Below are 12400 nucleotides of genomic sequence, written 5' to 3'. Positions count from 1 at the left end.
AATAAAAACAAACATACCCACCTCTTTTGACAAGGTTTGCTTGCTTTCAACTGTGAAACATCTCCTTCCTCTCATTTCATTCAGTTATGGTTTGTCTTCTCTTATCATTTGGTCTCTTTCTAATTTTGTCTTTCAACTCAACAACAAAGGCACAAAAAATTGCAGCAACATTGGCGTGCCCCAAGTTATGGCTTCTTGGTCGAACAATCCTCTTTTATAATACACACATCTACTGTTGTTTAGAGTGTTTAGAGTATTAATGTCAAATATCATATCAGCCAGGTGATTTTAAAAGAGATGTATCGTACCTACCAATATATTTACAATAGAGAAACAAATTGATATGTATTGTATCAGTTGCATCCAATGTGGACATGTATTGCTTAATATGTGGGATACTTCCATTTTTTTTTTTGGGGAGAAGATAGCTTGTTACTATGGGGTGGGAACTAAATTATTAATATATATATATATATATATATATATATATATATATATATAAAATGGGTGCAAACCCAGAACCTCACCGTGGGAGGGCGGTCTTTAATCACTTGACTAACCCATTATCGGGCAATATGTGAGATACTAACAACCCTTATTAAAACGAAAAGATAAGGTAGGTAGAAAAATCCATGTGATTTTGCCATTTTTTCCATGCACCTATTAACCAGGCCAAATTATTCGCATATAATACAATTATGTCAGAATTAATCACGAAATTTTATTCGTATGGATAGAACTCAAGAATTTCACCGAATAAATGGAAAAATGCGGATTCAGACGAATAAATTGTATCGTTCGGACTCGCCAACGGAAATTATTTGCAGAATTAAACAAATATGGGTTTGACCCGTAAGAAGTACAGAACCACTTTAATAATTTATTCACCCTATTCATACAAACAGAAATGGCTCTGGTTTATACCAGTCTTCTTACATCCTCTTGATTGGAACCATTGTTTTAGGAGTTCAGTCTTGGATAATTCTAGCTAAAAGAGAAGAAAAAGCTACTAAAACGAAACTTCTAAGGACGATTCGGTGATCTGTTAGGGAGTTTCAACCAACAATCCGTGGATTACTACTAAGTCCTAGCAGCTAGACAGGAAGGGGGTTCTCTACAGCATACTCTCTTCTGCAAAACTCTTAAAACATAATTACAACACATATACATTAAACCAAAAGAAGAAAAAAAACAGTACAAACGACCTCTCTGTACAGGATGACCTCCAGGTAACTACTTCTAGGAGAAGACATCATCTTTGTCTGCATTACAAAGGGATTACCTCTCTCATATGACAAGCCAGTATAGCAGGCCAGTCTTAGATGAACTCTTGAAACCTAAACTACTTTGGAGCTATGGATGCCTACTTAAATACAAGCATCGCTCATCGACTTTATCAAGACAGTCAAACTGCAAGAGGTGCTTAGTGAACGTTCCCTTTTTCCCCTGATAATTGGCCAACTTGTAATCAGAAAGAGCTAGTGCAGAAATAAGACGGAGGCGGACAGCAATTGTAAGACGGTGCAGTAGAAGGGTTAACGATACAAGTTTTCTGTTTCTTACCAAATGAAGGAACACTCTTTGATTCATCCACATTGAAAGTACAGTTTGTAACACCAAGTTTCTTCTTTTCAATGTCGACATCATATGATGAGAACAATTTTCTCTGCATTAAAGCCGAAGATTAGATTCATATGCATGTCAACAAGACAAAGATTGCAATCTCCAACTAGATTACTATATACCATCATCCCTTTTTCCCCCCAGAAAAATGCATGACTGAGAAACTCTACCACCCTACTAATCTACCCTACTAATCTACATAAAACAAACAAGTCAGCATTCTTCGGCTGATAAGGCAGCATGAAGATGCAAGGGAATATTTCACACAATGCAAGAACAATTCAGCAATAAAGACCTCTGATTGAGTAAAAGACTATGATACTACGAACAGATTGGTTCAACTGGTAACCGGGTAAATGCGTAACAATTTACACTTTAGCTTTAACGTCTACATTAAGCAAATTGAAGATACTCTGTCACAATTTCACAGGTGACATAAGGTTTATTAAAGGGTGAAACAAGATGTGATCTTGCAGACAAAGTAAACAATGACACAAACACCCAGGGTTAAATTTAGAAAAGATGCGTTGTTTTGGGAGAACCAAAATAGAGGGGGTATACATCTAATAGCAGGTTCAACACATTAAACAGTCTCGAGCATTCCAACACTATACAACAACAACAATAAGCCTTGTCCCAACTAAATGGGTCGGCTACATGGATTCTTGCCCTCTAATCAGTTCTGTTCGAGGCCATGCTAGATACAAGGCCTAAGCTATACATATCATTTCTCACCACTTCTCCTAAGGTTATCTTAGGTCTACCCCTAGCTCTTCTAGTTCCTTCAATATGGATTATATCACTTCTCCGATTCTCCAAACAGGAGCATTTATAGGTCTCCGTTGAACGTGGCCGTGCCACCTCAAACGACTTTCTCTAAGCTTATCACTTATGGGAGCAACTCCCAGATCAACTCTAATATGATCATTTCTTATCTTATCCAACATAGTTTTGCCACTCATCCATCTTAGCATTCTCATTTCTGCTACACTGAGTTTATCTATATGATTCTTTTTAACAGCCCAACACTCTGCACCATACATCATAGCTGGTCGAACAACGGTCCTATAAAATTTTCCTTTAAGCTTTAATGGAATACGCCGATCACATAAGACCCCAGACGCACCTCTCCACTTCATCCACCCTATTTTAATTCTTTGGGAAACCTCATCCTCTAAATCACCTCTTTTACTAATGATTGAACCTAGGTACCTAAAACAATCACTCTAAGGAATCTCTTTATCGTCAAGTATCACCACCTCATCATCTGCCCGATCAGGACTAAAGTTAGAAGCTAGATATTCTGTCTTTGATCTACTAAGTTTAAAGCCTTTTGATTCCAAAGCTACTCTCCATGATTCTAATTTGGTATTAATCCCCACTTGGGTCTCATCAATCAACACAATATCATCCGCAAAAAGCATACACCAGGGGACCTCATCTTGAATGTCTTTGGTTAATTCATCCATTACCAATGCAAATAGATATGGGCTTAAAATTGACCCTTGATGTAGCCCAACTGTTATCGGGAATTCATTACTTTGTCCCCCATTGTTCTAACACTGGTCACCGAACCATCATACATATCCTTAACTATATCTACATATTTACTTGCAACACTTCTTTTCTCTAGTACTTGCCAAATTAACGCTCTAGGGACTCTATCATAAGCTTTTTTTAGGTCAATAAATACCATATGAAGGTCTTTCCTACATTCTCTATACCTTTCCATAAGTCTCCTAATTAAGTAAATAGCCTTCGTTGTAGATCTTCCCGGCATAAATCCAAATTGGTTTCGTAACTGTAGTTAAGTGTCTTAAACGGGTTTCAATTATTCTCTCCCATAATTTCATTGTATGGCTCATCAATTTAATGCCTCTATAGTTATTACAACTTTGAATATCTCCTATATTTTTGTAAATTGGAACCACAACACTTCTCCTCCAATCATTTGGCATTTTCCCTGTGCTCATAATCTTATTAAACAACTTAGTCAACCAAACTAGTCCATGGGTTCCTAAGCTCTTCCATACTTCAATTGGGATTTCATCAGGACCTTGTGTCTTGCCGAGTTTCATCCTTCTTAAAGCTTCTTTTACTTCGGACATCGAAATTCTACGTATATAAGTTCGGACATTGGTGCCTTGGTGAAAAGTGTAATCGTCCGAAACATAAGTGCTTGAAGAATGCTCAATTAGTAAACTAGAGAAATAGGTTTCCCATCTTTTCTTAATATCCTCCTCACAAACTAATACTTTACCATCTCCATTTTTAATACATCTAACATGGTCAAGATCTCTACTCTTCCTATCCCTCATCTTAGATATCTTATAAATAGATTTTTCCCCTTCCTTTGAGCCCAACTTATTGTATAACTCTTCATACTTCCTTTCCCTTGCTTTTCCCGCAATTTTCTTAGCTTCATTTCTATCTAACTTATACCTTTGAAGATCCTCAACATCCTTAGTTCTTTGCCATGTCTTAAAACTAGCTTTTTTATTCCTAATGGCAACTTGAACCTCACTATCCCACCACCACGTCTCTCTATAAGAATGGATCTTTCCTTTTGATTCACCTAGAACATCTTTAGAAACCTTTTTAATACACATATCCATCTCATTCCACATTGCATTGGTATCCCCTTTAAAATCCCATTTTCCTTGTTTGACTACTTCATTAACAAAGGATTTAGAGTACTCTCCTTTCAAATTCCACCATCTTATTCTGGGATAGTTTACCTTGGACCTTTTATAGTTTACCTTGGGACAAAGCACATATCCAAGACCACAAGTTTATGTTGTGTAGTTAAGTTTTCCCCCGGTATCACCTTGCAATCCTTGCACAACAATCTATCAGTCCTTCTAGTTAGGAAGAAATCTATTTGGCTTCTATGCTGTCCACTTTTGAAAGTACTTAAATGTTCATTTCTCTTTTTGAAGTAAATATTTATAATAGATAGATCAAAAGCAATAGCAAAATCCAAAATTGAAATCCCCTCCTCATTCTTTTCTCCAAAACCATATCCTCCATGGACACTCTCATATCCTCTTTGATCTTTTCCAATATGTCCATTTAAATCACCTCCTATGATAATCTTTTCTCCTTGACGAATTCCTTGCATTAATCCATCCATATTTTCCCAAAATTTTAGCTTTAGACTTTCATCTAGTCCTACCTGAGGTGCATATGCACAAATTATATTTACGAACTCTTTCTCCATTACAAGCTTGATAGCAATAATCCTATCACCCACTCTTTTAACATCCACCACATCATTTTTTAAATCTTTATCCACTATTATACCCACTCCATTTTTATTTGTTTTATCCCCAGTATACCAAAGTTTAAAGTCATCCAACTCTTTGGCTTTTTTACCCCTCCATCTAGTCTCTTGAATGCAAGCTACATTAATCCTTCTTCTCCTCATAACATCTATCAATTCTAAGCTCTTACCAGTTAGAGATCCTATATTCCAAGATGCCAATCTAATTCTACGATTATGGACTAGCTTCTTTACCCGCACTTGTCCACGGCGCGGGAACCCTTGCCTACTTATCACCGCATCCGGGCGCCAATGCGACACGTCGCTTACAGGGGACGCCCTAGCTAACCCTTGCCCACTTATCACTACACCCGGGCCATAGTGTAGCGCGTCGCTTCTTTTGTCGGGGAACGCCCTAGCATAGCTTTTATCATATAAGGTCGAATCCATGAAAAAAGGTTTGGCTAGATTTTTTCAGGCACCGGCTGCCGACCTGACGCACCAACCCTCCTCCTTTACCCGAGCATTCCAACACTATGAGCATCAAAAACCTTTGGCACAATCAGAGACAGATATCTGCTAATTATATAACTAATCACATTTACAAAAGCATGATAAATAAATACGTTATAAGTCGAATTCAAACCATAAATGGATTCATGAAAGAAAAATGAGGCATTCATCGACACCCCCTCCTACCAACAACCCCCCCCCCTCTTTTTCCCCTCTTTTCCCTTCCCCTTTTCAAAGGAAAAACAAAGGAACAAGTGTGAGAACTTACATGATCTTCAAAATCCGGGCTTGACAAATTGATGGAGAGGTTTCTCATCAATAGCAACACCTGTACACGAATAAAAAGGGTATGTTGCATCAGTATAAAGCATTGTTCATGAACAAAATTTCATATGAGATTCATAGATATGGCCTTCAAATTCCGCAATATGCTTCAAACAATGTGATGGAACCATAAAAGCCCAATAGGGGGTCTCTTTCTTTTCTTTTTTTCTTTTTTTCTTAATTTTCTCTTACAGCACCAATTAAGTGTAACTATTGCGCTAAATCTGATAATATCAAACTCAGCATTCAACTCCCCCCCCCCCCACCCCCAAAACAGCAGCTTCAACCCCCAATTTGTGAGCTAGTGTTTGGCTCAGAATAAGTAACCAGCTTCACCACTAAGCATGTATACTTCCTATTTCATGCATTCAGAATGATAAAACGGAATTGGATTTAGAAGACTCACAGTTTCAACATCAATTGGATCCATCTCCTTTAGTTTCTGCAAGTGGCCACTAGTGTTCGGGTCAAACACACTTCCAATGAAGCCATACACTTGAGCAAAGTCTGGCATAACTGCACCCAAATTGTAATATAAAAAGAAAATAAGGTATTTATTTATATAATTTTGGTTGGGGATAGGGGGGTGCTGTTTGAGAACAAGAACCACAATATTAGATATCTACAATCACCCTTGTACTTGACAGACACATTCCTGATCAGATTATACTAGCAAAAGCCACAATGTAAACTATGCAAAGCCACCCTTTCCCTCACCACACATTGGCGTAATAATCGACTGGAATCTATGAACTCAAATAGAAGGAATGGAGTCTTTCTTTTCTTGTTTATCGAACACTCATTAGATGAGTACAGCTCATATAAGTTTCTCCTCTTGCCCAGAAAATTACAAAAATCAATTTCAAAGCATATGTCAATGCCCACAACAGCATTAGTAAATTATTGTCCTTTTTTTTCCTTCTGATATTATCTTATGATTATAGGAATATATGTAATATATAACATAAGTTTAAAGGATAAATTGAATCTTTTCTGTTGGAGATACTATTATTTAACCAAAAAATGGAGCACCAAATAATGTATCAAGTCACCATTTGGCTTGCCCACAAATACTTTTGCAATGACAATAGCATTTATATACATCAGCAACAAGGAAGATGTTATCACAGAAGTTGATGTCCCTTTGGAGCCTAATTTACAATTCTTGGATCCCTATAAAGAGAATACCCCAGAATCCAGAAGCCATTATTCTTTTAACTCCGAGACTGGGAGTTAATAGAGCGAGGAAAAAACTATACTCAATCTGGACATGGAGAAAGTGAACTTTCTAAGCTTACAGTGTCTAATCCCAATAAGACGAAGCAGGGAACCCTGATACAGTCTCTACTTATGCTTTGTACAAATAGAAATTGGGAAATGGGAACTAGGGAGAAGTAGGACAAGTCTATCCACTAGGCCAAAGAAATTCTGCTCAGTTTGATTTTTCTCAAATATAGCAATAACACCAATGAAATAAGTACCTCTCACTGGCGGTCCTTGATTCCTTTGATCAGCTGTTTCACAGGCTGTCCACATTCTTGGAGTACTTTCACTGCTACTGGAACAATGGTTAATCACTGTGGGCCCTGCAGATCCCATTTCATCTGAAAAAACATCAAAATAACTTTTACATAAGAATTCACTACTTCAGAAATGAAAACAGACTTAAACTTGTGAAGATAAAAGTAGGAAAGAACATTAAACCTTTTACTACATGGGACATACTAATTGGTGGTGTAGAACTATGAGGCCATGAGGATATGGCTGCACTCGTAATGGGACTTCCGAGCATTGAGTTAGGATCTGGCCTCAGAACATATCCTGGTTCAAGCAGAGCTGCTGGAGATTGAAATGCTCCTGTCATTTGTGAGTGCACCGGAGCTGCGGAGTTCATAAAACATCCAAAAGCTGAGAGGGTTTACTAAGGAGTTTAACTATGAAGACTTAGCATAATAGAATCAAACTATGCCAACCAGTCTTAGAGGCTTTCTGCGGGTATGGATGGGCAGCTTTTCGCTTTGGCCGAGGAGGAGGCACATGCTCACTTGTCCCGCTCTTCTGAACCTTCAAAAAGTACTTCTGCGCATGACTCCGTATCTGCAAAGGCCATCCTTTAATATCTGGAACATAGACAAAATATCTAAAGCAATTCATGATATTGATTTGGCAATATGGTCTTCCTTAAGCAGACTAAGTTCCCAGCATGTTGCAACAAATGGAGCATTTTGCAAGAGAAATTTTTTTTGGGTCGCAGACCCAATATGAAACTGGAATATATACCTGACAGTTCCAATCTGAAAAAAAAAAATGAAGATAGCACAAACTGAACAAAGTGCACTTGTCTTGGGCTAAATAAACATACCATAAAAACTTACAGAATAGAAGAAAGAAAAAAAAGTCGAAATAACCCTTCAGTGTAAAATTCTTAACCACAACCCCCCCCCCCCCAAAAAAAAAAAAAAAAAAAAAACAGCACACAGTCACAAAGGAAGAAGAAAGGATAATAAAAGAAGTGTCTTTATTCAACATGTCTCAAGCCATTATATGGTTGGCTGGTAATTATTTTATGATGTAATTGTTCAAGAATGCTAGTTCACAATCATGACAGTAAGGATTCTCTTGAATCTGTTATAGTAAATAAAAAGTCCATTAGCACCTCACCAACACCCATCCTACCCCAATGCCATAGGAGGGATTTTAGCCAACATCTATGCTGTGAAACTAATAGGCAGCCAAAATATTCAGAACCACTTACTTTTAACACATTTTCTCTGCACAAAATGAAAATGAAAATGATACATTTTCCTGAAGGTAGATCATTCTAACACAAAGAAGTCATGCATTTCAAGTTACCTGGATAACAGTCTTTGAACCAACAAATGCCTCTATCTTCTTCCAGTCACGATCAAAGCTGAAAATCAACAGGCAATAAGTATTTGATAAAAGAACACCACACAGAGAAATATGAACAAAATCAAAGAATTAGGTTCCCTCTCCTCAGGGTATGTAATACAATCTCAGCATCTACTAAACTAAGCATTGTTCCAACTTAACAAGGTTAGATACAGGAATTATGTTGCCATATCTAACAAAGTAACAAGAACCTCAACCAGCTGACAAGCTCTCTGTCTAGAAACTATGCATAGATCTATTCAGTTTAGATGTATGTCAACCACAAGTATGAACTATTTTCAGAACTATGGTAATTAGGCACAGAAAATGAATGTCTTATTACCCCCAACACAAATACTAACAATTCAATCCTTTAACATCGTTTACCCAAAAAAAAAAAACCCTTTAACATCACGCGCTATGCACTTCTTTCTTTTTGATCCATTCAGGTTTTTATAATTCATGTTTCAACTTTCAAATACATACTCATGTTCAGTGTGTGTCCCCTAAACGTTTTCCTTGTTCGGAATTATTAATACATCTAAAGTTAACAATTGTATCTACTTTGCTTTTCCGAATTTGCATTTGTGCGCTCAAAATGTACAGAGTATGCATCCACTCCAGTACCAGAGATCCTTCGCCTGACAACTATAAACATAGCTGCAAGAAATGCTCATAATTGAAACCATGTACCGGACTGACAAAAATCCAACTAGAATTTTCATTCTGCGGTTGTAGCAACTAAACTATCTACATGATGAACTATAGCCCCTTTCCTAATTAGTGGAGTTTTATGCAATCATTTTTTTTTAATAAGCAAGCACCAGATGCACATAAGAAATATTTTCATGGCAGGGGAATGAAAAGAGACCAAGGCATAAGCAAGGAACAGCAATTGACAGAAAAAAGAGGGGTGGGGAGTTGGCGTTGGGCACGGGGGATATCATTTAATTTACTCTCGGTGGATACACTTCTAGATTTCCAGGAAGGGGTAAAGAAAAGAGCAACAGAAACGCAGAATGACACCAATCCGTCTTCAAAACTTGGTAGACAGTTCTAGATCTACAAAGAACTGCTATTTTCATACAAAGTTTCCAGCTCTCCAGTAGTCTATTCTCAACGGAGTCAAGATTAAAAATACTCCCACGATATGCGCCACATTAGAAAATTATTCAATTTAGCACGAAGAAGTAAGGATTCAGTAATCAGTATAATGGGAAAAACTAGCAGATAAGCTAGCAAAAATTAGTCCCTACAGACCGGTCTATGGAATTTGCAGAAACACATCCGTCAATTGTCAGGATAATGGTAAAAACCAGCAGATTAGCCAGCGAAATAATGTTCTAGAGATCCGTCAATGGAATTTGCAGAAACACATCCAACCCAATAAATTATAGCCTCGATCAGATGCCCGAAAAACTCAGGTATGTGCTCAACCTTCCGTACTCAGTAACCGCAACTGAATCGTAATCAATAACCCAGAATCTTAGAATAAGACCAAATGCAATCTGTATACAGGCATCTGGCGTCAAACAAACTCCCGCCGAAATTCAGAAAGAACGAAATGCAAAGCCGCTAACAAGAAAACAAAATTGAATTTTCCCAAAACCCCAATTCGAGGCAATTGCATTCTACAAAATAAAAAAAATAAAAAACTCGAAACACAGATTAATTCAACTGACTAAAAGAAGAAGAAATATTGAAGAAAAACCCACAGTTGAAGAGCTTCAAGGAACTTATCGTGCTCTTGCTCGGTCCAACTCTCTCTGGATTTGGTGATGGTATAGGGCTTCCTAATCTTCTTGCTGGCATCATCTGATGAAGCTGTGTTAGTCAAGGGAGTTGTTGAAGTTGCCGTCAAAGAACCCAGTCCGGGAAGAGATATTCCCATGGGATCCAAATAGAAACCTTCCGGTGGAGTTGGATTTGGATTTACAGAAACCATATGCTACACTTTCTCTCTCTTGAACCTCTTTGCTTTGCTGCTTCTTCAGGTACAGTGATTTGCTTCTCTGTTTTTCGCGTTTCTTCTTTCTTTCTTTCTTTCTTTCTCTGGTTTTTCGTTGGTGGACTTGTCACTTGTTTACTTGTTGATGAGATCGAAATTGTGGTGGGTTCGAAACTCTAGGCCACCTTGTATTATTATATACCTACCATATATATCTGATTATTTACTTAATTTTTTTTTTGGTCAGATTATTTACTTAATTAAGCATTCTGAAAAGGACTTCTGAAAATTATTGTAAACAGAAATGAAAATTTATAAGTCAAGTTGGTTGGATGGGATGAAACCGTCCTTGCCAGCTTTGTCTCTGCACGTGGCAAGCAGGCAACATCTTCCTACTCAAGAGGGGACCTCTACTTAGCCCGTTTGGTTACCTGAATCCTAAATCCTAATATATCAAATCTCTGGATTCAAAATGCGAAATTTAGTCAACTAATAGTTGTTTTAGTGGTGAAACCAACACTTCTTAATGAAGTGGTCGTGAGTTTGACTCTTGCTGAGGCCTATTAATATTTTCATCCTGGCTTAATAAAGCCCCTTTGTACCCAAAAAAAAAAAAAAAAAGAAAGCTAAATTTACACCAGGTAAAAATCCCTGAATTTGTAAAATCTAAAAATTCATTTTTTTACACTAAAAACGTGAATATGTAGATCTATGAGTATGGGATAAAATCTACTATAAAAGCGCTAAACATTTGAGCATTCACAAAATTCACGTTGACCAAATAATTTTTTAGGATTGTTAATCAAATTGTTAGTTTTATGAGTTATGACTCCATAGATTTGAAATCTCTAGATATTTAAAATCTCGAGACTCACGTAACTAAACAGGTCTTACTTGGAAGCTGAATCGGTTGGCTGCAATTTTTTTTTTTTGTTTAACCAAGAATCATAGATTCAAAATCAAGGGTCGGTTCCAGCATTTTCTTGATCAATTCTTATTCTCATCATAAGACTGTTGTTCGACCAGCTATGATGTACGGGCAAAGTGTTGGGTTGTTAAAAAGAATCATATAGATAAATTCAGTGATAGCAAAAATGAGGATGTTAAGATGAATGAATGGCAAAATTAAGATGGATAAGATAATAAATGATCATATTAGAGTTGGTCTAGGAGTTGCTTTCATAAGTGATAAGCTTCGAGAAAGTCGTTTGAGGTGACACGACCACATTCAACGGAGACCTATAAATGCCCATGTACAGAGAAGTGATATAACCCATATTGAAGGAATTAGAAGAGCTAGGGGTAAAGCTAAGATAACCTTTATCTTAGCAGAAGTGGTGAGAAAATATATGTATAGCTTAGGCTTTGTATATAGCATGGCCTCGAACAAAACTAATTGGAGGACAATAATCCATGTAGCTAACTCCATTTAATTGGGACAAAACTTGTTGTTGTTGTTGTTACATTTTTCATCCATTGATGTGTTTGGTATTCATTTTAAATCTTATTTTTTATGAGATTCTAACCCTAAAAAATTTTGATTGTCAGTATCACATATCTTTCTTTTATTCCATCAGTTGTGATGATCTTTGTATAACTTTGTAATAATTCTATTTTTATGGTAACGATTAAATGATCTTTTGGTGATGTATCTAATATTGCCAGTATCAAATACTCCTCTTTTTGAGTATTGAATAAGAGAAGCTTCGATTCTACCAAAAAAAAAAGGAAGATAATGAGAGAGAATCTGTTATATTTTTGGCATGAAAAAAATCTCTGATGTCATATCAAGGTTAGGATCATAAACAGTATTATTTGCATGAACCTTGCACTGTCTA

At 36.9% G+C, this 12400-nt stretch overlaps 1 protein-coding gene across 2 annotated transcripts; it reads right to left on the bottom strand.

The window, feature by feature from the left end:
- Positions 1-530: 530 nt before the first annotated feature.
- On the bottom strand, positions 531-10730 carry LOC149013753 (protein REVEILLE 6-like). 2 transcript variants are annotated; one of them, XM_089158296.1, is made up of 9 exons: positions 10330-10730; positions 8576-8633; positions 7696-7819; positions 7448-7603; positions 7204-7326; positions 6129-6238; positions 5667-5726; positions 1564-1666; positions 531-1446 (listed from the first exon to the last, which is right to left on the bottom strand). In XM_089158296.1, the coding sequence occupies exons 1-9, from the start codon at positions 10557-10559 to the stop codon at positions 1424-1426; spliced, it is 987 nt and encodes a 328-aa protein (XP_089014422.1). In that variant the 5' UTR covers positions 10560-10730; the 3' UTR covers positions 531-1423. The 2 variants fall into 2 exon arrangements, with proteins under 2 accessions (XP_089014422.1, XP_089014421.1); XM_089158295.1 differs by having other exon boundaries at positions 532-1446; positions 7427-7603.
- Between the last annotated feature and the right edge of the window lie 1670 nt (positions 10731-12400).

This window comes from Hakea prostrata, chromosome 6 (genome assembly GCF_041222555.1).
Source record: "Hakea prostrata isolate BN-2017 chromosome 6, UWA_Hpros_2, whole genome shotgun sequence".
NCBI classification, from domain to species: Eukaryota; Viridiplantae; Streptophyta; class Magnoliopsida; order Proteales; family Proteaceae; genus Hakea; species Hakea prostrata.
The sequence above is the reverse complement of the archived record's forward strand: the minus strand, read 5'-3'. Positions and strand labels throughout refer to the sequence as shown.